The 26,729-nt window shown below is 44.0% G+C and overlaps 1 protein-coding gene across 1 annotated transcript; it reads right to left on the reverse strand.

Moving 5' to 3' along the window:
* Nucleotides 1–13,227: 13,227 nt before the first annotated feature.
* Nucleotides 13,228–26,500, reverse strand: LOC310852822 (uncharacterized protein). Its single transcript, XM_083756920.1, has 8 exons — nucleotides 26,400–26,500; nucleotides 26,146–26,199; nucleotides 25,183–25,302; nucleotides 23,313–23,411; nucleotides 21,953–22,039; nucleotides 16,696–16,859; nucleotides 15,592–15,701; nucleotides 13,228–13,520 (listed from the first exon to the last, which is right to left on the reverse strand). Exons 1-8 carry the CDS (start codon nucleotides 26,419–26,421, stop codon nucleotides 13,346–13,348), a joined length of 831 nt encoding a protein of 276 aa, XP_083613046.1. The 5' UTR covers nucleotides 26,422–26,500; the 3' UTR covers nucleotides 13,228–13,345.
* Between the last annotated feature and the right edge of the window lie 229 nt (nucleotides 26,501–26,729).

Genomic DNA, 26,729 nt, shown 5'->3' on the forward strand with positions numbered 1-26,729 from the left:
CAGACCCACCTCCTATTAAAGAGTTAATAACTCCTTTTTAGTAGTTGGAATTTGGCTTGTTGATTTCAGGTCAGCGAGGCCTAATTCTTCCGGATTAAGAAATCTTCTTTGGAGTCATTCAACAGAAGTTATAGAATAAAGCCACTTCTGACATTAGGAGGAGGTGGTGTTGCGGGCTTCCAGCCCCCGCACGATCAGGGGAATCCTCGGGCCACGTCATCCCCTGAGCCAGCCAATCGGCTGGCTCGGGGTGTGTGGCTTGCCTCATTTAAGGCAAGCGTGGCCTCGGGATCTCCCTCTTTGGTCTGTGCAGCTGCCGTGGTTGTTATGTAGATGTGTTGGGGGAGGGAGCACCATCACCTCCCCCAAATATTGAAGGGTAGTCCGGTAAAGGATTCCGGGGGGGCGTGGCCTCGTCCGAAGCCTATGAAGGTCAGGGCCTAAAGCGCCCCCTCAAGTGGTGACCCCGGGGGAGTCACTAATTGATGTGCATCAGCAGGACTCTCCCAACTGGTGGTTAACTCTTCCCAGTCTTCAAGCAAACAGGCTGAAGCCGGATAGTCGGTTAGGACCAATGCCTAAGCCAATACTGCTCTTTACCTGTAACCAATAAAGTTGTGGCCAACATTAGCCTATTAACCTAAACAATGGTGTCATATGTCTTTATTTATACTGGGGGGAAGCAGGAACTCACCACGCAACTTGAAGGGACAGTACAGTTATATTCTCTGATAGGAGGGTGTTCCTTACCGATTTGGTTATCTTTATTTATAGAGGGGAGTTTCCCCACCTCATCCCTTTGTTTAGCTGTGATGATTAGACGTTATTTCCATAAATTGATCCGTGATTGTACAGAAGTACCTCAGATTACATACACTTCAGGTTACAAACGCTTCAGGTTACAGACTCTGGTTAGATGTTATTTCCATAAACTGATCCGTGATTGTACAGAGGTACCTCAGGTTACATATAATTCAGGTTACAAATGCTTCAGGTTACAAACGCTTCAGGTTACAGACTCCGCTAACCCAGAAATAGTTCGTTAACAGTCTCATCCATTTTTTTATCCATTTTCCCGATCCTGTTATCCACTTGCTCTAATTTATATTCTAAGTTGGCTTGGCTTTGTTTGATCTCTGTAAACATCTTCAAGGTTCAGGTTACAGACTCCACTAACCCAGAAATAGTACCTTGGGTTAAGAACTTTGCTTCAGGATGAGAACAGAAATCATGCTCACGTGGCGCAGCAGCAGCAGGAGGCCCCATTAGCTAAAGTGGTGCTTCAGGTTAAGAACAGTTTCAGGTTGAGAACGGACCTCCGGAACGAATTAAGTACTTAACCCGAGGTACCACTGTATTGGCTTTCTCTGGAGGCCAAAGTTGAATAAGGGTGTCTCGTAAGGAAGTCATTCTGCTAATGATGTCTTCCTGTGACTGGTAAGGGAGGGCTAAAAAAAAGCGTTTGAAGGTCTCTTTTCATCGAAGGCAAGGGAATCGTCAAACTCATTTATTGAATGGTGTACTCATTGGTTTAGACTGGGCTGTTTCCCTCCGTCATCTCTCACCTTGATAGCAGAACATTGTGAGTCGTGTGTAGGTGATGTCTTCCTTTCTGGTTTTGATGTCTGTTGTTTATAGGAGAGTGGCAAGGATTCTTGGGTCCCAGTCAGATCTATGAGGCTTTCATCACTGTTTGGTTTTTCGGAGAATGATTGTTTTTGCACTCGACTGCCATATCACCAAGAAGAGAGGCCACTGGCACCTGGTTTTCAAAAAAATCTTATAATTTCTAGCCTGTCTTTTATGAAAAACTCCCTGATTTTACAAATAAAATTGGCTAGACCTGGGCCCCTAAAGGTAACCACTGCCTGTGCACTAAAGCTGTCATATTATATATATTCTTTAGACAATATCCTTGGACCTCATTGCTTCTGGTAAGGTCTTATTTCAAATAAGCATGAGATGTGTTATACGTTCTGCCTGAGTGAGGAGGCCTTTTGGTTTTGGATAATTTGCAATAACTAGTTTTTGTGGAATCATCACCCTTTTTCCTGATGAAAATTACGCTGTGTCTCTGAGTAATTAGTTATTAGGTCAGATTCAATTTTGTGGATAGTGTCCTCTCTGTTTCCCTTGTTCCCATGTCCTTTCCCTCCTGGAGTCAGAGCAACAACAACCGAGGAGTATCTTTTATTTTCCTGTCAGATTTTCTTTCTCTGGCATTTGCTGTGGTTTGGCAACATTGGTGCTGTCTTCTTTGTTTCCCCTTTTTCCCTATGAGCTTTTAATACAGGCTTATTTGTATCCCAGGTGGAAGCGTTGCTAGCAAGTTGTAATTGATTTTTACGTGCACAGTGAGTTTTCTTCTGCTTCTTTAAATTTTTAATATTTTTAGTTTTCTTCAGTGCTTTAGATTACCGTACTTTTCGCCCTATAGGACGCACTTTTCCCCCTCCAAAAATGAAGGGGAAATGTGTGTGCATCCTATGGGGCGAATACAGGCTTTCGCTGAAGCCTGGAGAGCGAGAGGGGTCGGTGCGCGCCGACCCCTCTCACTATCCAGGCTTCAGGAAGCTCCGTGCAACCCTCCATAGCCCGGCTATGCACTCCCGGGCTCTGCACAGCTCTGCGCAACCCCCCCGCCCGGAGCCCGGCGTGAAGCCGCGCCGGGCTCCCGAAGGTTGCGCAGAGCTGCCTGCGTTCCCGGGCTCCGCGCAGCTCTGTGAAACCCTCCGGAACATGGCGCGAAGCCACACCCGGCTCCCGAAGTTTGCGCAAGCTCCTAGAGCTTCGGCATCACTCTGGCTCCTGTTCTGGGGCTGGGGTCGGGGGAAGCTCGGGCTTCCCCCACCCCAGCCCCGCACTTGGCGGGGAAGATTTTTTCCCCCTTTCCCCCCCTCCCCAGAAAATCTAGGTGCGTCCGATGGGCCGGTGCGTCCTATAGGGCAAAAATTACGGTATTTTTTATACAGTCCTTTGGTGACTTCTTTAGCATTTGCCTTTGTCATTTTAGTAATTGCCGGCTGGGTTTGCCTGGCTATCCTTTCAATATCTTTTGAGTCTGAAGCTCTCCCTTGATTTGGAAAGTTTTCTAGCCATGTTGTACGCAGCCCATTGCTTATTGTAAGGAAGTTTTCAATGAGAGTTAATTCTAGGCAGATCATATGAAGCTGATCCTGGAATTCAGTGGAATTCAGTGACTCTCCTTTGTTTGTGTACATTTAGAAATGGGTGGGCTTCTACTAAGCTCAAAATAATGCCTCTGTATAAGCTTGCCATTTTGCCCCAGTTTATTTCTCTGTTTTGCCTTGTTTATGTTCTCTGCCTAGGCCAATTCTAGGGCCAAATTTATCAAAGGACTTGTATTCCCAAATTCTTGCATGTTCCCTTGCTCGACTCTTTTTTCTGTCCTGAAGGAAAAACTGTGTGATTTTTTTCCCCCTCATTCTTTTTTATTAGTTATTTCCGAAAAGAACACAAGGTAACACACAAATACAAAGAAAATACACAGAAAAGAAAAATTAAAAATAATAAACAGCAATTATCATTTCCATATCATCCATAATATAGTTGTCTCTTACGGGGCTTCCTTCAGCCTGTCCGTAAATCATTCGAAGCAATATATAAAATTACACGTTTCATTACTTATATTGTCATTATACCGATTCCTAATTCCTGTTTGCTTTGCACAATAACTCTTAGTCTTTCACAGTGCGTCTCTAAATCCTTTTAGCGTTATTTGCCCTTCACTAATACATTCCAGATAATCTACATACTTTTCCCAATCTTTGGTGAACACTTGGTCTCTTATGTATCTAACTTTTCCTGTTAATCTATCCAACTCTGCGTAATCTGACAACTTAGATCTCCACTCCTCCACCGTTGGGGTTTCCCCTAGTTTCCACTTCTGGGCTAATACTACCCTTGCTGCCGTAACCGCATAGTATACCAATCTGCGATCTTCCTTTTTTATCTCTTGTCCTAATATCCCTAGAAGAAAGATTTCTGGTTTCTTTATGAATGTGTACTTTAATATCTTCTTCAATTCAGTGTGTACTTTCTCCCAAAATTGTTTCACCCTTCTGCACTCCCACCACATATGGTAGAAGGAGCCCTCTATGTCTTTACATCTCCAGCACTTATTATCCACCTTATACATTTTTGATAATTTCATGGGTGTCAAGTACCACCTATAAAACATCTTCATGACGTTTTCCCTTATCGAAGTACACGCCGTAAAGTTTACCCCCTCCTTCCAAAGTTTCTCCCAATCCTCAAACTGTATACTATGACCTATATCCCTTGACCAATGGATCATCACCGATTTGACTTCCTCATCGCCTAAATTCCAGTCCAACAACATCCTATATATCTTAGATATAATTTTCACTTTATTGTTTATTATTTCTGTCTGGAATTTTGAGTCTTTATCTGCATAGCCTCTTTCTTTGATATCTCTACTAAACATCTGATTCACCTGATGGTGATGTAGCCAATCGTAAACATGTTCCTTTGTTTGCTCATACGGTTTTAGCTTCCATTTCCCTTCAACCTTAGTTAGTAGCTGATCATAAGTTGCCCAATTGCTTCTCATATTAATGGTTTTTGTACTCATTACTTCGAGAGGTGAAAGCCAATGTGGTGTTTTCGGCTCTAACAGATTTTGATATCTTTCCCAAACTTCGATTAGCGGCCCTCTAAAAATGTGATTCGCAAACCCCTTGTGTTCTTTCCTTTTGTTCTTCCATAAGTACGCGTGCCAGCCGAATCTATTATCGAAGCCCTCTAAGTCGAGCAGCTCCGTATTCACCAATTTTACCCATTCTTTTATCCAACATAGGCATGATGCCTCATAGTACAGTTTCAGATCCGGCAGGGCAAAGCCCCCTCTTTCCTTTACATCTGTCAGTGATTTAAACTGAATTCTGGGTTTTTTGCCCTGCCATATGAATCTTGAGACTATCCTTTGCCATTCCTTAAAGATTCGACTCCCTTTGATTATAGGGATGGTTTGGAATAGAAACATCAACCTTGATAAGACATTCATCTTGATTACATTAATCCTTCCCCAGAGTGACAATTTTAGCCCTCCCCATTTCTCTAAATCTTTCTTTATTTCCTTCCACATCGGCTCATAATTATTTTTAAATAAGTCTATGTTTTTAGGTGTTAACCAGATGCCGAGATATTTGACTTTTTTGACCATCTCTATCTGCGATTGTTGTTGGATTGTTTTAATTATCTTTGGGTCCACGTTTTTTCCTATCATTTTCGTTTTTGTCTTGTTTAATTTAAAGCCTGCCACTTCTCCAAATTGTTCTATTTCCTTTAATATTTCCCCTATTGCCGTTGCTGGTTCTTCTGTCATTATTACTAAGTCGTCAGCGAAGGCTTTGGTCTTATAAACATTCTGTCCTACTGATACTCCTTTTATATTATCGTTTTGTCTTATTGAGTTCATAAGGACTTCTAACACAGTTATAAATAGTAACGGAGAAAGCGGACATCCTTGTCTTGTTCCCTTCTGTATCCTTATCTCCTCCATCACCATATTGTTTATGATCAATTTGGCCTTCTGTTCTGTGTATATTGCTTTTACCCCATTAAAGAAATCGTTACCCACATCCATGTGTTCTAAGTTCTTCAACATAAAGTTCCATATCACGTTATCGAATGCCTTCTCGGCATCTACAAACACCATTATAGCTTGTTTGTCAATCCTAACAGACAGGTATTCTAGCATATTAATTATATTTCTTGTGTTGTCTCTCATCTGCCGACCTGGCAGGAATCCCGCCTGGTCCCTGTGAATAATTTCTGATAGCAAAATCTTCAGCCTTCTTGCCAGAATTCCTGCAAATATTTTATAATCTGTGTTTAGGAGTGAAATTGGTCTGTAATTTTTAACCTGGGTTGGATCTGCATCCTGTTTGGGGATAAACGTAATATATGCCTCTTTCCAGGTCTCTGGGGTTTCTCCTTTCTTTAAGATATTGTTCATAATCGTTTTTAGAGGTCCCACCAAAATAGATTTCATTTCCTTGTAGTAGCCGGCTGTGAATCCGTCAGGGCCTGGTGCCTTACCCCTCTTTAAATCTTTAATTGCCTCCTCTATTTCCTCATTTCCAATTGGTGTATTCAAACGTTGCTTTTCCTCTATTGAGATTTTTTGCACCCTTTTATCCTTCAAGAATCTCTCTATCCTCCTTAAACCAACTTTCTCTTGATCTTTATACAAATTCCTGTAATAGCTGAGGAATTCGCTCTTAATTCCTTTGGGGTCGGTTCTTTCTACTCCCTCCACTGTTATTTTATTAATTACACCTTGCTCCTTCCTTTTTTTGATTTGCCAGGCAAGCCATTTGCCTGATTTATTCGCAAATTCAAAATTTTTTTGCCTTAGTTTTTTAATGTTCCACTCCACCTCTCTATTTATTATTATAGCAAACTGGGCTTGTAGAATTTTAATTCTTTCCTTCACTTTTTGACAATTTGGTTTTTGTGATAGTTTTTGTTCGTTAACCATTATCTGTTTTAGAATTTCCTCTTTGTTTTTCTCTCTATTCCTATTTTTGATTGCATTCTGTTGGATAAAAAACCCTCTTATTACAGCCTTACTCGCATCCCAGACAACGCTATCCTTTGTTCCTTTATCACCATTATCTTTAAAATAGTCTATCAGTTTTTTCTGTGCCTTTTCCACAACTTTCTGATCATCTAAAAGGTGGTCTTTTAATCTCCATCTGAAGGTTCTTGTCTCTAGGCTTTCCAGTTCCAGCTCTGTTGGGCTATGATCTGAAATTACTTTTGGTCTTATTTCTATTAATTTAACTCTTGGACCCAGTTCCTTTGAGACCCATATCTGGTCTATGCGTGACAGCGATTGGTTAGGCTCAGAATGAAAGGTGAATTGTTTGTCAAGCGGGTGTCTGAGACGCCAGATGTCCACCAGATTACAATTTTCTACCATGGAGAAGAAGGTTTTTGGTAACTTTCCTTCTTTGTTTGTTCCTTTTCTTTGTCTATCCATTTCTAGTGAAACAACCCCGTTCATATCCCCCATTAAAATTATTTTTTGGTCCACAAATTCCGTCAACTTCTCTTCCAATCTTTTAAAGAATTCCGTTTTACTACCATTTGGGGCGTATAGCCCCACTACCATCAGCTTTTCACCTTGCCAGTTAATACTGACCCCTATCATCCTCCCCTCTTCATCCTTGAATATTGTTTTAGCTTCTATATTATTTTTAACATACAGTACCACACCTCTTTTCTTTACCTTGTCTGAGGATTCAAATTCCTTTCCCAACCTTTTGTTAATTAACACTTTCCTATGCCTTCTAGCAACGTGCGTTTCCTGTAGACAGATAATGTCCAAATTTTTCTTTTTCAGATATTGCTCAATTTTATTCCTCTTATTTTTATCGTTCATCCCATTAATATTCCAGTTCCAAATTTTTAATCCCATGATGCTTAACTTTCACTTCGGAAGTTAAGTTTTCGCCTGAGTTTTATTCAAATTCTCTTTTCCTTTAAGGATTCCCTGAGTCCTCCGCTTCCTCCTCTGCCTCTTCGCCCGATCTACTTCCTCCTTCCTCCTCCTCATCCCCTTCTCCTGACTCTCCTGATGGGGCCCCCTCATCTCCTCCAGCCCCCGTTCCATTTACCTCCACTTTAAGTTCCTTATACTTCCTCAAGAACTTCCCGGTTTCTTCTTGACTTGACAACTTGTGCCTCTTACCTCTATATACAAATGATATCCCTTCCGGGAATTCCCATCTAAATTCGATCTTATTTCTTCTCAGTACCTGCGCCAAGGATTTATAGTGATCTCTTCGTTTGAGTAGTCTGATCGGGACATCTTTAAAAATAATTATATAATTCCCATCTATATTCAACCTCTTTTCTTTATTCCTTTGAAGGATCCTATTTCTCATTTCTTTATCCTTGAATGTAATCAGACAATCACCTATAAGTTTCCTTCCTCTTGTTGTGTTAACGCGCATTCTGAATGCATTTTGTATATTATTGGCCATTTCCTCCGCTGGTAAACCCATCCATTCTGCTAACTCCATTGTCAATCTCTCTTTAATATTTTCATTTTGGGTCTCTGGCACAGCTCTAAATTTCAGATTAACCTCCCTCTGCCTCAGTTCATTCATCGCAATAATGTCCTTCATCTCTTCCTGAGCCTTATTTAAGTCCATCATTTCAGTTTTAATCCTTTCTTTATCCCTCTTAATATCCTTTAATTCTATCCTTGTCTTCTTTAACCCTTCCTCTGTAAGCTGCGTTCTCCTAAATATTTCTTTTATTGGGCCCTTAAGTTCATTAACAGTCTCATCCATTTTTTTATCCATTTTCCCGATCCTGTTATCCACTTGCTCTAATTTATATTCTAAGTTGGCTTGGCTTTGTTTGATCTCTGTAAACATCTTCAAGGTTCAGGTTACAGACTCCATTAACCCAGAAATAGTACCTTGGGTTAAGAACTTTGCTTCAGGATGAGAACAGAAATCATGCTCACGTGGCGCAGCAGCAGCAGGAGGCCCCATTAGCTAAAGTGGTGCTTCAGGTTAAGAACAGTTTCAGGTTGAGAACGGACCTCCGGAACGAATTAAGTACTTAACCCGAGGTACCACTGTATTGGCTTTCTCTGGAGGCCAAAGTTGAATAAGGGTGTCTCGTAAGGAAGTCATTCTGCTAATGATGTCTTCCTGTGACTGGTAAGGGAGGGCTAAAAAAAAGCGTTTGAAGGTCTCTTTTCATCGAAGGCAAGGGAATCGTCAAACTCATTTATTGAATGGTGTACTCATTGGTTTAGACTGGGCTGTTTCCCTCCGTCATCTCTCACCTTGATAGCAGAACATTGTGAGTCGTGTGTAGGTGATGTCTTCCTTTCTGGTTTTGATGTCTGTTGTTTATAGGAGAGTGGCAAGGATTCTTGGGTCCCAGTCAGATCAATGAGGCTTTCATCACTGTTTGGTTTTTCGGAGAATGATTGTTTTTGCACTCGACTGCCATATCACCAAGAAGAGAGGCCACTGGCACCTGGTTTTCAAAAAAATCTTATAATTTCTAGCCTGTCTTTTATGAAAAACTCCCTGATTTTACAAATAAAATTGGCTAGACCTGGGCCCCTAAAGGTAACCACTGCCTGTGCCCTAAAGCTGTCATATTATATATATTCTTTAGACAATATCCTTGGACCTCATTGCTTCTGGTAAGGTCTTATTTCAAATAAGCATGAGATGTGTTATACGTTCTGCCTGAGTGAGGAGGCCTTTTGGTTTTGGATAATTTGCAATAACTAGTTTTTGTGGAATCATCACCCTTTTTCCTGATGAAAATTACGCTGTGTCTCTGAGTAATTAGTTATTAGGTCAGATTCAATTTTGTGGATAGTGTCCTCTCTGTTTCCCTTGTTCCCATGTCCTTTCCCTCCTGGAGTCAGAGCAACAACAACCGAGGAGTATCTTTTATTTTCCTCTGTCAGATTTTCTTTCTCTGGCATTTGCTGTGGTTTGGCGACATTGGTGCTGTCTTCTTTGTTTCCCCTTTTTCCCTATGAGCTTTTAATACAGGCTTATTTGTATCCCAGGTGGAAGCGTTGCTAGCAAGTTGTAATTGATTTTTACGTGCACAGTGAGTTTTCTTCTGCTTCTTTAAATTTTTAATATTTTTAGTTTTCTTCAGTGCTTTAGATTACCGTATTTTTCGCCCTATAGGACGCACTTTTCCCCCTCCAAAAATGAAGGGGAAATGTGTGTGCGTCCTATGGGGCGAATACAGGCTTTCGCTGAAGCCTGGAGAGCGAGAGGGGTCGGTGCGCGCCGACCCCTCTCACTATCCAGGCTTCAGGAAGCTCCGTGCAACCCTCCATAGCCCGGCTATGCACTCCCGGGCTCTGCACAGCTCTGCGCAACCCCCCCGCCCGGAGCCCGGCGTGAAGCCGCGCCGGGCTCCCGAAGGTTGCGCAGAGCTGCCTGCGTTCCCGGGCTCCGCGCAGCTCCGTGAAACCCTCCGGAACATGGCGCGAAGCCACACCCGGCTCCCGAAGTTTGCGCAAGCTCCTAGAGCTTCGGCATCACTCTGGCTCCTGTTCTGGGGCTGGGGTCGGGGGAAGCTCGGGCTTCCCCCACCCCAGCCCCGCACTTGGCGGGGAAGATTTTTTCCCCCTTTCCCCCCCTCCCCAGAAAATCTAGGTGCGTCCGATGGGCCGGTGCGTCCTATAGGGCAAAAATTACGGTATTTTTTATACAGTCCTTTGGTGACTTCTTTAGCATTTGCCTTTGTCATTTTAGTAATTGCCGGCTGGGTTTGCCTGGCTATCCTTTCAATATCTTTTGAGTCTGAAGCTCTCCCTTGATTTGGAAAGTTTTCTAGCCATGTTGTACGCAGCCCATTGCTTATTGTAAGGAAGTTTTCAATGAGAGTTAATTCTAGGCAGATCATATGAAGCTGATCCTGGAATTCAGTGGAATTCAGTGACTCTCCTTTGTGTACATTTAGAAATGGGTGGGCTTCTACTAAGCTCAAAATAATGCCTCTGTATAAGCTTGCCATTTTGCCCCAGTTTATTTCTCTGTTTTGCCTTGTTTATGTTCTCTGCCTAGGCCAATTCTAGGGCCAAATTTATCAAAGGACTTGTATTCCCAAATTCTTGCATGTTCCCTTGCTCGACTCTTTTTTCTGTCCTGAAGGAAAAACTGTGTGATTTTACTTTGTCTTCCCCAAGGTTCAGGAGAGCTACTTGTAAAGTTTGGCATAATTCCCAGAGCTTTACAAGCCCTCCTTTTATACACCATATTGGTCAGCCACTTGGGGAGAGAATGGAGCAAAAGCTGAAATCTTAAGCTTACACAGAGTCCCACAAGAAGTTACATCCCTCAAAGTGGAGAGGGGTTAATTGTTTGTTCCTTTTCTTCCTCACCTTATCAGTAAAACACTGACTCTCTCTCAGTGTTTTTCTCAGCCCTCACCACCCCTATCCCAGCAGTCTCTCCAACAGTCTCTCAGCTGGGTTTTCTCATCCAGTAAGTTGCAATTACAGTTGTATCTCAGTTTTTGAACAGCTTAGTTCACGAAGAACATGGAATTCGAACGCCGCAAACTTGGAAGTAGGTGTTCCAGTTTGCGAACTTTTTTTGTAATCCGAATGGGCTCTGTTCTGAGTGTTGCACTTCTGTTTTGAGTGCCACACTTCCATTGCCCACTTGCTTACTTCCCAGCCCAGCCTTCCCTCACTCAGTGCTGGGGCCGCAGGCAACACCCAGAACCAGAGGAGGGGGTAGATGTTGCTGCAGAGGGACCTAGCACTGGTGTGTGTGTGTGTGTGTGTGTGTGTGTGTGTGACATCCCTTGCCTGCTCATTTGCCGCCTGGCCCAGCCTTTCTTCACTCAGCGCTGGGGCTGGGGTGGCTGCTGGTGATACCCAGAATCTAAGGAGGGGGTGGTTGATGCTGCAGAGGTGGTGGTGGAGGACGGACCCAGCGCCGGGTGGTGGTGGTGGCATCCCTTGTCCACTCGTTTGCCGCCCGGCGCTGGGTCCCTGTGCCACCTTCGCCACCTTATCATACCACAAGCAGGTATGGCTTCCGTATTGATTTCCATATCCTTCCAAATCTGATCCAATTCCCTTAACCAAATCAGACTGAGAATCCACCTCTTTCTTTAACATCCATTAATTTAAATTTAATCATCGGTCTTTCCCCCTACCAGATAAATTTTGATAACTCTTTTTGCCATTGTTTGAAGCAGCTCATATTCCAGTGGTACCTCAGCTTACATACGCTTCAGGTTACATATGCTTCAGGTTACAGACTCCGCTAACCCAGAAATATTACCTCGAGTTAAGAACTTTGCTTCAGGATGAGAACAGAAATCATGCTCACGTGGCGCAGCAGCAGCGAGAGGCCCCATTAGCTAAAGTGGTGCTTCAGGTTAAGAACAGTGTGAGGTTAAGTACGGACCTCTGGAACGAATTAAGTACTTAACCTGAGGTACCACTGTACATTTCACTAGTATTGTCTGAAACAGAAATGACATATTAGGAAAGATATTCATTTTTACCACCAAAATCATCACTATTAGAGGAAATTTCATTCTACTCCATCTCTCCATATCTTTTTTATTCTTACTCCACATAATGATATGATTGTTTTAGATCAGATTTGCATTATTATTTGTTATCCCCAAACAGTACCCAGATATTTTACCTGGCGAGAGCCAGTGTGGTGTAGTGGTTAAGTGTGATAGACTCGTAATCTGGGGAACCGGGTTTGCGTCTCCGCTCCTCCACATGCAGCTGCTGGGTGACCTTGGGCTACTCACACTCCTTATGCATATATCTTTTTTTTTTTCCTGCTGACACTACTGCAGTGATATTACAACAGGTGTCAAAGACAGGAAGAGTCACCCAGACACACAGCAGCTGCTGCTGACAGTGAACACCTGATGCTCTACACAAAGAAGCGCCTGCTTGATCGTGGCACCCACAAAGATCAGCAGAGCTCTTTCTTGGTATTTCCTGGCAGTTGGTCACTGAGTGTTAGTTTTGTTCTGACTGCTGTGGTGGCTGAAATTTAGATGACTATTTGGAAGGTTTAGCTGTTGTTAGTTATTCAGGCTAATGACTTCATCAAATTCATAAAGGTATGAATGAACAAAATGTGACCAATTTTTAAATTAATTAGTTAATTAATTAATTAAAATACATACATACATACATACATACATACATGACAAAAGTTCAACTTCTGTCCCCTGGATCCTTGACACCTGTTGTAATATCACTGCAGTAGTGTCACCAGGAAAAAGATATACATGAAATTGGCTAGAATACACTGGAAAGGTGAATACGATACAATACTTGACTATACTACACTCAAATCCTGAAATGTTTCTTTGATTGTCCTTGAATCTTCCTGCCACACTTCCCACCCTCTCCTGCCACACTATTGTAGCATGCAACCTCCTGTGCCTCTGTCTTCACACAAAAGGAAAACAGTGCCTAGTCTGGAGAGAACTGAATAAACAATTTCTACCCTAAAAGCTTCAGGAAAAAGGCTGTGATCCTTTAGATAAACCTTGATCTAATACCACAGGAGTCCTTTCCAGACCTTGTAACATATCCGTAATCAAAAGGACAAACTAGAAACCAGATCTATCTGTTCTAACATTGCTAGGTAGATACACACAGTTAATCTATTGAAACGTACACAGACGGAATTCTTCCACACTTTATTTCACTGCCCAACTAAGCCTTTGCAGGTGTAAAACAATGGCTCTTTTCCAGCCTTGGAATAGCAGGATTGACAAGGTGGTATAGAGTGCAGATTATCAATTATTTCATCCACTTTTTAATAGGTTTCCTTTTGCAGACGCACCGTTTTAGGCCGTGGCACAAAACATCATGCCAACACTCATAAATGTTCTCACAGCCCCTTGTGATGATGACACAGTTGTTTGAATCTGGTTTTGCAGGACCTTTATTTCTTGGACGATTATTATCCCAGTAGCTAAAAAGGAGAGGAGAAACTATTCAGTCTGAATACTTATTTTATTGTGTACCTCTTAGAATCAAATACTTGCCTATCCTCCACACACTTATTCATTATTTTTGCAGTAACCCAGAGGAGTAACATTCAGAGGAGAATTCTCTTTTGGTCTAGCAGACTCCCCTGCCTCTCTGCCCTACCCTGTAGTCAGAGCTTACACACTTTCTGCACTACCACCAACACCAGATGAGTCCCTGTATCAAGAAGTTTTTAATGATTGCTTTTTTATGTTTTGATATATGCTGTGAGCTGCCCAGAGTGGTTGGGGGAAACTAGCAGATGGGTGGGGTATTATTATTATTAGTGTCTGATTGGAAGGCAAATCATGTGCTAGCCTGCAGAAACACGTACATCCAGCCAGCACTTATTGTGCTTTCCTCAGGAAAATAAGGGGGAAAATATTCTTGCAGGCAAACCCTATAAATTAATAAATGGTAGGATTTTGATTATTTGGAGTGTTGAAGGGAAGATTACAGGCCAGTGGAAAAATACAGGCTAAGCCTCCCTTCCAAGGCAGTGCCTCACCTGTGACAAAGTTGCACAGTTTGATGGCCTGGGACTTGGGCTTGGACTCGGAACCAGAGGAGTCTCAATCCGCACCAGATCCTTTGCCTCTGGGTCCATTAACCCACCGACATCTCCCGAGATGCAGAGACTAAGGTCTGAGAGAATGAGAGACCTGAGTACTTGCAGGAGGAGTCCTTGCCTTTGGGCGAGACAAGGAGGTGAGTCACTGGGGGATCAGGACCGGCTGTTACCCTGACAAAGAAAAAAGGCTGTCAGACCCCACCCCAGGTTGTGGGAGCAACATTGCTGTTTGCTAGAACCTGCCTGAGACCCTGAGCCTGACCTTGCCTGGTTTCCTGCCTCGTGTCCTGCCTTGGCCTGTTAGACTGATTCGGCACTGGACCTGGACCGCGTTGCTCGGGTTACCCCCGGGCCCAGCACACACAGCTTACAGAGAGGGCAATCCTAATACACTCCTTTTGGTCCTAATCAGGTCCACCAAGCAATTTGATAGTAGCATTTTCCAGTCTTTGTCTTTTGTCCATTCAGAGAACAAAGCAGGAGAAGACAGAGAGGGAACAGGGGTTCTGGGAGGTGTGTCTACCATTGGCAAGTGCCACAGCTCAGTAGCAGAGCATCTGATTTGAAAGCAGAAAGTCATTTTATGACTTACTAAATGTGTGCTCTATGTTTGTGCTAGGGAAGTTGGGAAGAACCTTTGAAAGTGGGATACTTTGCAGTTCACTGGGAAGGGGACATTTTTCAAGGTTTATAGCTGACATTTCCACAGTTTTCTTTGTTGCATCTTTTGCTATCTTGAATCTCTGCTGGGGTTCTCTCATCAAAGAGTACTCACCCCACACTTGGGTCTTGGCTTCCAGGATTCCCAACACACAGAGTGTGGGCTGCCTTTGCACTCTGATTGAAGCAGGGGTGTCCAAACTTTTTTCAAAGAGGGCCAGATTTGATGAAGTGAACATGCGTGAGGACCGACCAAAGTTGTTGTCTTTTTTTTTTTTTTGATTGAAGTTGTTTACCTTTTTTTAGGATTTTACCCCAGCATATAAACTGCTGCATGGGCCATATTAAACTAACCGGCGGGCTGGATTAGGCACCTGGGCCTGACTTTGGACATGCCTGGTAAAGCATCAGAGAAGCTTGAAAAGCAATTGCTTTGGTGCACCGCAGGTCCCTCCCCCCTGGACTGCTGGAGGAAGTGGAAGGGTGGTGGCAGCAACGGCCAGAGAATAAATCCCACTGGTTGCACTGCAGGGTTGTTGTGTTGCAGCTGGGCAACAAAGGTGGTGTGAGAGGCTCATTTAATCACACCTTTCCTGCCCGTGCATTTTGTTCTTTTCTGTTTTAATTTTGTATTTTGTAAAGCACTTTGAAGCTCTCTGGAAACGAATTGGTCTATAAATTAAACCATCATAATAAAGAACAATATAAACACACAAACATCTTGGCTCTCTTCAAATACTTATTGGTTATGAAAGTTCCCAGATGAGGAGGAGTTTGGACTTACAGTTTATCCAGGCGAAAGCCCTTTTGATAGCAGCGCCAATCTGAGCCTACCATGGAAATTCCAATAAAATAATCGGTTGGTCTGGGCTTCACTATGGCTACAGCAAAGGCCTACATCACAGAAAAGAAGAAAGTCTAGATAAGGGGGAAACGAAGGAGCACAAATACCTAGGTCTTGGTCTCATTGAGGAGCAGGAAACTTCAGCTGGCCGAAATGCAATGGGCAGATTGATCACCAGAACACCAATCAGGGCACAACTGCACTGGCTGCTGATTAGTAGTCCAAATCGAAGGGCTATAAAGCTTTACATGGCTGAGGATCCAATACCTTAAGGATTGCCTCTCCCCTTAGGAACCCACCATACCCTGTGCTTGTCATCTGAGGCCCTCCTCAATGTCCCAGAGAGGTTAGAAGGATTGCAAAAAGAGAAGGGGCCTTTTCTGTGGTGGCTCCCAATTATGGAATGTTCTTCCCAGAGCGGCTTCTCTGGCGCCATCATTACATGCCTTTAGGCATTGGGCAAAACCATTCCTCTTTCCCCAGGCTATAAAGTAATCTTTGGCCTGTAAAAGTGTGGGGGAGAGGACTGTTATTATGATGATTGTTTTATTATTAATAACCTGTCTGTTAGTATGCTTTTTTATTACTTCATGGCAGAGTGGGGATTCAAATCCCAGTTTCCCAGGTCTCATTATTCCTGGTCTCCCCATACAATTGTATCCTGAACTATTGTGTTTCTATCACTGAAAAATATGTAATTTTTTAAAATGTTGCACACTACCCTGGGTTCTTATGATAAAAGGAATAACTGAAATAACTGGAATAAATACTAATACTAATATGCCACCTTTTCCTCCAAAGGAGCTCAAGGTGCTGCATGCCCTTCTCCTCTCCCCATTTGTCCTCACGACAGTCCCATGGGGTAAGTTGGGATGAAAGGCAGTCCTGACCAGTAAGATTCATGGCAGAGTGGGGATTCAAATCCCGGTTTCCCAGGTCTCATGTCTGTCCCTTATCAGTCTCTACAACCACGGCAGACGCTGAACTCCACGGCAGTCACACTCCTCCATTGTCCCTTAAGAATTTATTCCATGATCTGCTTACCTCCTCCTCCTCACTTTCAACACATAACAATTTTGTATCGTATTTCATCCTTTCGCAGTATTGTATGCACTGTTTCCAAGTCCTTGGGGTGGCAATGAAGTCAAATAAATATAGGGCTCCATGCCAAACAATCCATTCCTCACGTAACCTGTGGCGAATGTCACCTTTGAGCAATGCCCAGAATATGAGAGCAATAAAAAGAGAGAAAGGACAAGTGAGGTTGTAGTAGAAGCCAGCTTGTAGGACTCTGCAGAATTTAAAACACTGATATCAGGGGGAACCTTGGGAGCACCTTGGGTGGGGGAACCACCCCCACTGAAGAAAATCTAGCATTGTCCTCAAAGACCCACTAGGACCCACTGGCTACGCACTCCAAATGTTGCATCTCCAATTGAAGAACCCAGTGCCTCTATAGAGGATGTTTAGTGGGATCAGTTTCACCTTATGCAATTAGCTGATGTGGAGAAGGTACCGGCAGCAATGCATCCAACCCCATGGCCCCTCAACTCCAATCCCTCCTGGCTTATCAAATCTATCAGAGGGGGCTGACTGGTTGGGTCCAGATTGTGGTTAATGCTTTGCTGCATGAGGGGGTGGTCCCTTCAGCATTGAAAGAAGCAGTGGTGTGACCACTGCTAAAGAAAGCAGCTCTGGCCCCTTTGGATTAGAACAGCTATGGGCCATTGCCAATGTTCCCTTTTGGGGGAAGGTAGAGGAGAGGGCCATGGTCGATGCCCCAATGGCTAGAAGTGGCTTTTACCAGCTTCAGCTGGTTCAACAAGTCTGGTCATTCCTGAACCATGATTCCTTGCCACAACAGTTCATACTTTGCTCAGTTCAAGACTGGATTTCTGCAGAATGCTCTGTTTGAGGCTTCCCTCGTGCTTGACCTGCAGTTGGTGCTGAATGCTGCAGCATGATTGCTGACAGGAGTGAGGCCTTGTCAGCATATCACTTCTTTGCTCAGGGATCTGCACATAGCTTATTTGGTCTGAGAAGTACCATTCATTTCCTTCCCTCTTTCTCTTTTTGCACCCATTAAAAATCACTAGCCAGCTTTCTAACTGATTTGGGTCAACAGGCCCAAGTACCAGACACAGACTGAGAGGTGCAAGGGAGCTCCACCAGGTCTCCTGTGAAATTCGACCTTGCTGTAGCCAATTCCTTCTAGACAGTTTCAGAACTGTTTTTGAGTACAGAGTATATACCAAAAAACCTAGAACGACCCACCATTTGAACAGTAGGAAAGAAAATATAGGAAACAAAAGCTGTACTACTGATCTGATGGGAAAGAAAATACTTTTTCTTACTTCACAGGCTCAGGATGAATTCCCTTAGCATGGAAAGGAGGACATGTGGGGACTGGTCATTGAGTCATGAGTCAAGTTCAGTATTTGGCCCTCAGCACAAATGCCTCAACAGACATGCTAATGCACCAGTCCTCAAAGGACTATGGGCTTAACCAGACATCCGTAATAATATTAATATTATTATTAATAATAATAATAATAATAATAATAATAATAATAATAATAATATAGTAATAAATATTTATACCCCGCCCATGCTAGGTTTCCACTGTAATGGAGCTGTTGCCCTCATAGGCTCAACAACATGGCCTTTTGACTGTGTCCATATTATTTAAAATCCTGTACCTGATAGAGACCCCTTCATGGATCACTGCCTTGCCGTGGCGAAGGGGCTTGAATAACTCAGAGAAGCTATGAGCTATGCCGTACAGGGCCACCCAAGATGGACAGGTCATAGTGGAGAGTTTTGACCAAACGTGATCCACCTGGAGGAGGAACCGGCAAGCCACTCCAGTATCCCTGCCAAGAAAACTCCATGGAGAAAGACAACAGGCATATAAAAGATATGACGCTGGAAGATGAGCCCCTCAGGTCGGAAGGCGTCCAACATGCTACTGGGGAAGAGTGGAGGGCAAGTACAAGTAGATCCAGAGCTGATGAAGCGGCTGGGCCAAAGCCGAAAGGACGCTCAGTTGCGGATATGCCTGGAAGTGAAAGGAAAGTCCAATGCTGTAAAGAAAAATATTGCATAGGAACCTGGAATGTAAGAACCATGAACCTGGGTAAGTTGGAGGTGGTCAAAAATGAGATGGCAAGAATAAATATTGACATCCTGGGCATCAGTGAACTAAAATGGACGGGAATGGGTGAATTCAGTTCGGATGACCATCATATCTACTACTGTGGGCAAGAAACCCGTAAAAGAAATGGAGTGGCCCTCATAGTCAACAAAAGAGTGGCGAAAGCTGTACTGGGATGCAATCTCAAAAATGATAGAATGATCTCGATACGAATCCAAGGCAGACCTTTTAACATCACAGTAATCCAAGTTTATGCACCAACTACTTGTGCTGAAGAAACTGAAATTGACCAATTCTATGAAGACTTACAAGACCTTATAGAAGTGACACCAAAGAAGGATGTTCTCCTCATTATAGGGGATTGGAATGCTAAAGTAGGGAGTCAAGAGATAAAAGGAACAACTGGCAAGTTTGGCCTTGGAGATCAAAACGAAGCAGGGCAAAGGCTAATAGAGTTCTGTCAAGAGAACAAGCTGGTCATCACAAACACGCTTTTCCAACAACACAAGAGACGACTCTACACATGGACATCACCAGATGGGCAGCATTGAAATCAGATTGATTATATTCTCTGCAGCCAAAGATGGAGAAGCTCTATACAGTCAGCAAAAACAAGACCTGGAGCTGACTGTGGCTCAGATCATCAGCTTCTTATAGCAAAATTCAAGCTTAAACTGAAGAAAGTAGGAAAAACAACTGGGCCGGTAAGATACAATCTAAGTCAAATCCCTTATGAATACACAGTGGAAGTGAGGAACAGGTTTAAGGATTTAGATTTGGTGGACAGAGTGCCTGAAGAACTATGGATGGAGGCTCGTAACATTATACAGGAGGCAGCAACAAAAACCATCCCAATGAAAAGGAAATGCAAGAAAGCAAAGTGGCTGTCCAATGAGGCCTTACAAATAGCGGGGGAGAGAAGGCAAGCAAAATGCGAGGGAGATGGTGAAAGATACAGGAAATTGAATGCAGATTTCCAAAGAATAGCAAGGAGAGACAAGAAGACCTTCTTAAACGAGCAATGCAAAGAAATAGAGGAAAGCAATAGAATGGGAAGAACCAGAGATCTGTTCAAGAAAATTGGAGATATGAAAGGAACATTTCATACAAAGATTTCCATAATAAAGGACAAAAGTGGAAAGGACCTAACAGAAGCAGAAGACATCAAGAAGAGGTGGCAAGAATACACAGAGGAATTATACCAGAAAGAAATGGATGTCTCGTATACCCCAGGTAGTGTGGTTGCTGACCTTGAGCCAGACATCCTGGAAAGTGAAGTCAAATGGGCCTTAGAAAGCACTGCAAATAACAAGGCAAGTGGAAGTGATGGTATTCCAGCTGAACTATTTAAAATTTTAAAAGATGATGCTGTTAAGGTGCTACACTCAATATGCCAGCAAGTTTGGAAAACTCAGCAGTGGCCAGAAGATTGGAGAAGATCAGTCTACATCCCAATCCCAAAGAAGGGCAGTGCCAAAGAATGCTCCAACTACCGCACAATTGCACTCATATCACACGCTAGCAAGGTTATGCTTAAAATTCTACAAGGAAGGCTCAAGCAGTATGTGGACCGAGAACTCCCAGAAGTGCAAGCTGGATTTAGAAGAGGCAGAGGAACCAGAGACCAAATTGCAAACATGCGCTGGATTATGGAGAAAGCTAGAGAGTTCCAGAAAGACATCTACTTCTGCTTCATTGACTATGCAAAAGCCTTTGACTGTGTCGACCACGGCAAACTATGGCAAGTTCTTAAAGAAATGGGAGTGCCAGATCACCTCATCTGTCTCCTGAGAAATCTCTATGTGGGACAAGAAGCTACAGTTAGAACTGGATATGGAACAACTGATTGGTTCAAAATTGGGAAAGGAGTACGACAAGGCTGTATTTTGTCTCCCTGCTTATTTAACTTATATGCAGAATTCATCATGAGAAAGGCTGGGCTGGATGAATCCCTAGCCGGAATTAAGATTGCCGGAAGAAATATCAACAACCTCAGATATGCAGATGACACAACCTTGATGGCAGAAAGTGAGGAGGAATTAAAGAACCTTTTAATGAGGGTGAAAGAGGAGAGCGCAAAATATGGTCTGAAGCTCAACATCAAAAAAACGAAGATCATGGCCACTGGTCCCATCACCTCCTGGCAAATAGAAGGGGAAGAAATGGAGGTAGTGAGAGATTTTACTTTCTTGGGCTCAATGATCACTGCAGATGGTGACAGCAGCCATGAAATTAAAAGACGCCTGCTTCTTGGGAGAAGGGCAATGACAGGCCTAGACAGCATCTTGAGAAGTAGAGACATCACCTTGCCAACAAAGGTTCGTATAGTTAAAGCTATGGTTTTCCCAGTAGTGATGTATGGAAGTGAGAGCTGGACCATAAAGAAGGCTGATCGCCGAAGAATTGATGCTTTTGAATTATGGTGCTGGAGGAGACTCTTGAGAGTCCCATGGACTGCAAGAAGATCAAACCTCTCCATACTGAAGGAAATCAACCCTGAGTGCTCACTGGAAGGACAGATTGTGAAGCTGAGGCTCCAATACTTTGGCCACCTCATGAGAAGAGAAGACTCCCTGGAGAAGACCCTGATGTTGGGAAAGATGGAGGGCACAAGGAGAAGGGGACGGCAGAGGACGAGATGGTTGGATAGTGTTTTCGAGGTTACCAGCATGAGTTTGACCAAACTGCGGAAGGCAGTGGAGGACAGAGGTGCCTGGCGTTCTCTGGTCCATGGGGTCACGAAGAGTCGGACACGACTAAACGACTAAACAACAACAACAACCTGATAGAGAACATGTACATAGTACACAGAGAACTTGTGACCTTCCCTATGTTGCTGGTTCGCAGCTTGAGACCGTCACCCTGCAATTTCACAGGGAAGAGCCCTAGTGGGCAAGAGCTAGTATGCTCATCCCTACAGCCCTCTGCACATGTGCTCACTTTAAACACCTGAAGAGAGCTACCCATTCTCTGTTTCCAGCTGTGCTAATCTGACTGATATTTCAAAACGGGATTGGCACCAGAATATGCCATTCTAGCCTGTAATGGAAAAGGGAAGTCCATGCCAATGGTTCTGAAATCGCCTATTGCCTCAAAGGTTCTGGCACCTTGACCTTGACCGATAAACTTGGTTTCTGAGTAACTTACTAATAGCCTGCTGTAGTTCACTGATTTTCTTTTTCTCTTCGGATATTGCCGCAGATATATTCTCAGCTTTCTTGAATTTTGTGATATCTAAGAGAGTGGCAACAATTGAAGTTGGGAGGAATCTCAAACAGCCATGTACAGATACTGAAAAGCCATGTTTCTCAAGATCTAATATTTATTTTTCATATACAGGAACCTAGGAAGTTGCCTTATACAGAATCAGACCATTCATTAATCTAGATGAGAATTGTCTGTGCTGACTAGCAATGGCTCTCCAGGACTTCTGAAAGAGGTCATTCCCACTTCTGCCTGGAGGTGCTGAAAATTGAACTTGGGCCTTTTTTAACACAACAACAACAATGGCATTTGCGCGTCCACTCAGCTGCAGTCCTTTCCTGGAGCTTCTGGATAGCTCAGTCAATAGAGCATGAGACTCTTAATCTCAGGGTTGTGGATTTGAACCCCCCATTGGGTGAAAGATTCTTGCACTGCATGGGGTTGAGCTAGAAGACCCTTGTGCTCCCTTCCAACTCTGCAACTCCAAAACGTAGGTTAATCAGTCTCATATAACCCACATGCTTAACTCTAAATAATGCATTAAGGTGTTCAAGCCATAGAGTATGCTGTCCTGCCAGCCTCAGCTACATTGGGAAGAAATAGGTAATCAAGCCTATTGTTTCCCCCCAGGCTACTTGAGAAGCTTAGTATGTGATGAGGTTTGATCTGGTTGCTCAAGCTCAAGCTCTTGAGTTCCTGTACCATTACTCTAGGAAATTTCTCCACATTGTTGCTAAGCTACGTTTTCCTGGTTTTATCTGATTGCTCAAGGTCAGCCACATGCTCCTCATGAGCCACTCTTGACTTCCTGTACCAATACTCTAGGATATTCCTCCACATTGTTGCTAAGCTAAGTTGCCCTGCCGGGCACCTTTTCTGAAGCACATGGCTCTGACCTTTGAAGAGCTTGTAAGCAAATCATTCTTTAACTTACCAAGTGTGTGTTCTCATTTGCTGGGGGAAGAAGGAAACTTTGGAACTCACTTGGAAGAGCCTATTTTAAAGGTCTACCAGGCTATACTTTCAGTCTGACATTTGCTGCATATTTTGTGACTGTGAATCTCTGCTGGGTTCTCTCACCAATGGGTACTTGCCCCAAACTTGGATCTTGGAATTCAGGAATTTTCTTTCTTATATCAATATATTTTTCCACCAACACGGAACACAAACACACACGCACAAACACACAAAGACACACACACCATGCTTATGGAGAAGTTGAGAATAGAATGAGCTTGAAGCAACCCTCCCATTCCTCTTCGACTTCCCTGAACTGAGTAATGAGAAGAAATGGTGGGCTTACCATCTGCCTCAAAAAGATCCGGAAAGGTGTCTTCTACCATTTGCAGAATCTTTGTCGTTCCTTCTTCAAATATGGCTCTCCTTTGCACTTCCTTAACATCTAAAGGTGATGATGGGTAAAGTTGTTCAACACATGTGGGAGAATAGCTTTGCTCCCCCCAGCACCCCTTTGGAGGGGATTAAGTTGCATTTGGAATGAGACTTCTGTCGTATAAGTTCCAATATGCAACGTACTTCCCAAAATTCGTAAAGGAAGAATTTCTCCTCTAGGAAGGTCCATTTTCAAGCCTCAAGATCTTAGCCCAATATCTTCATAGATAGATGAGTCCTTAGCCCAATATCTTCATAGATAGATGATGATAGATAGATAGATAGATAGATAGATAGATAGAGGAGTGTGTGTGTGTGTGTGTGTGTGTGTATTCTGAATTGAAAAGGTGCCGGGCCGTTACAGGAGATGGACATGATGGCTACCTCATCTTGACGAGATCGAGACCTAGAATCCCCTCCTCCCTCCACCTGACACTTGACGGAGGTGTTCTCTGTGGGTACTCCAGCCTCTCGATACCCTTGGGAGTTGAAGAAAGCATTTCAGCCTTGGGAAGCTCTCCTTCCCCCAGAGGTGAAGCAACCTGCTCTGGTACTCGGAGCGGCACTTGTCCCAGGGCGTGTGGTGTGCCACCCACAGGGGACATGGTTTGTGTCCCGGAGGTCATGGCACGCGTCCCGGGGGCATGGAGTGCCAACCGTAGGGGTGGCATGCTTCCTGGGGGGATGCATACCGCTGGGGTCGGTGCACAGTGAGTAGGGCGCACCCTGGGAGACACTGCTGATTGGGGGTCAGCATTTTGCCCCCCTTTTGGAATGACACCCTGGGCAGCCGCGCCCCCCCCCCACGGAATGCCCCTGCCTCTCCCTGACTGAGTCTCTTTCAGTAGCAGGATAGCTGCCGCCAGGTCGGCTTGGCTTGGCTGACCAGGGTTGGGTCTACCCCTCTCTCACAGTCCAGATTTGTCAGGAAAGGAACAGCTGAATGCACATATTTATGCTGGGCCATGAACATTAGGAAGGTTTTCTACAGGCTCCCAAAAGCAACAGTCTGGCCCCCAACCTGCTTCATCCTACAGGTAGTGTAGCTGCTTTGGGTACTTCTCAGATTTGAGGACCCTAGGCCACAACAGATGGTAGAGGTTGCAGTGTGCTCATCCAAGGAAGGGGTTAATCGCCTGAGTACAAAGGAGCAAGGCACGTTCCAGAAGAACTCCCAGAAGAACCAGTTGGGAAACGGGTGGCCACTGAGCCTAGGGCCTGCTGATTGGAAGGTCGCCGGTTCGAATCCCCGAGACGGGGTGAGCTCCGATTGCTTAGTCCAAGCTCCTGCCAACCTAGCAGTTTGAAAGCATGCAGTGCAAGTCGATAAATAGGTACCACTGCAGCGGGAAGATAAACGGCGTTTCCGTGCGCTGCTCTGCTTTCGCCAGATGCGGTTTAGTCATGCTGGCCACATGACCCAGAAAAGCTGTCTGTGGACAACTGTCGGCTGCCTCGGCCATTAAAATGGGATGAGTGCCGCAACCCCAGAGTCGTATGTGATTGGACTGAACTGTCTGGAGTCCTTTGCCTTTTTTTAACAAACCAGTTAATAGTCTCTGAGCATTTCTTCAGGGACAACGCTACGGTGCCACTGGTTTCAATGGGAGAGAGTACATTAAAAGTTTATCTCACCAACTGAAATCAGGAGGTGAAAGGGCTTAGTAGAGACCAGAACCTATCCTTTCCTTTTAAAGGTCTCCACTGAAATGAAGCAAGCAAGAGTGAATTGTAATTCTGCCCATTACCCTTTTATATTTTCCTAGAAGACTGGAACTTACACAGATATGTGAGCATTATTGCCCCTATAACGGAGCCCATCACAAGCACTGCGCCAACATACAGGGAATATGAAGATTCGAAGAACTTTTTCACTTTTTCCTGCAAAGGTGTTAGATTCCCTTGATGGACAGGAGGAGAGAAAATTCTGCTTTAGCCATCAACAGACAACATCCCAGTGCCACCCCAGTCAAGAAATTTCCCATAATCTCTGGCAACCCATCTAGATCAACATATGGCAGTCAGCTTCCTAAACCCATGGTGGATGAAGGAATCTGGCATGGAAGTATTGCTTCTTGAAGACACTTTTCTGCCTGTGTTCCCAGTCTGGAGGCCTCAGGAGCATGAAGAGACATCACCCGGGACTAGAAGGACCTTGGTCTGACCCAGCAAGCTCTTGCTATGTTCTCATAGAATAATAGACGAAGGTGGAAGGGACTACGAGGGTCATCTAGTCCAACCCTCTGCAATGCATGAATCTTTCCCCAATGTGGGGCTCAAACCCATGACCCTGAGATTAAGTGTCCCACTCTGCCCACGAAGCATAATGTTCTTATAGTGAAAGGTAGAGCTGAGGAGAGACTTCACGTCCTCAACTAGCAGAGTGGATTGGACACCCTCAATGTGTCTGTTACCCCGGCCTGGAACAAGAACACAGCATACTCATGGGAAGACTGGGGTTGTGGAGTTCCATCTGACTGCCCTCCATCAAGTAAGTGGAAGGGGCTGCAGCAGTGGATGGGTTGTAGTGAGGGTGAGGGCACATCAAGGAGAGCTTTCATTTCAAGCTGGGGCTGTTCACTCCCAGCAGCAGATGGTGGACACAAGCTCAAATTCATTGCTCCTCAGTTGCACTTGGTGGATGTCCTGGACCTATAGAAAATGCTTGTCCTCACTCTGGTCCGCCCCATCACAACTTTCCTTTAGTGTTCCTTCCTCCTCCATGTGCTAATGAACATACAGACCTGGTCCTTTGGCAGCCTTGTCTCCTGCGGGTGGTTCAGCTTTCTCTGGCTTATCTATATAAAGACAGCATGAGTATAGTAATGTTATATGATGAGATGAGATGAGATGATCAACATAAAAATAAAGATCGAGTAACAGCCCGAAATATCTCAGCTAAGTCAAGTGTCTACAGTACAATGTACTGGAGGGAACATATCAAGTCAGCAGATCTCTGTGTTCCTGTGAAGAGAAAATAGTAACCGAAGGGACTTACCTGGTGGCTTTTTAGGAGCCATTGAACTGGTTTCTTATTTTTTTCACAACCTGTGGGAGTATAAAGTAGACAGTGAAGTCAACACCTTACTTAAAAGCAGAGTCACAATGGGCAATTCATAGGCAGTGTTGCCATGGAGACCCTCTCCCAGTTAATATAATTGTTAGAGGGAGTTACTGTAACAATGCACTTACCTGCATTTCTTATCCCTCTGATCTACCTCTCTACAATCCCACTATAGAACTCTGCAGGCATCTTTTAAAGTGTAAAATACATTTGTTAGTCTTTAAGCTGCCAAAATAATATGTATTGTTTTTGCTGCAGAAAGAC

This window comes from Podarcis gaigeae (assembly GCF_964106915.1).
Source record: "Podarcis gaigeae genome assembly, chromosome: 9".
NCBI lineage: Eukaryota > Metazoa > Chordata > Lepidosauria > Squamata > Lacertidae > Podarcis > Podarcis gaigeae.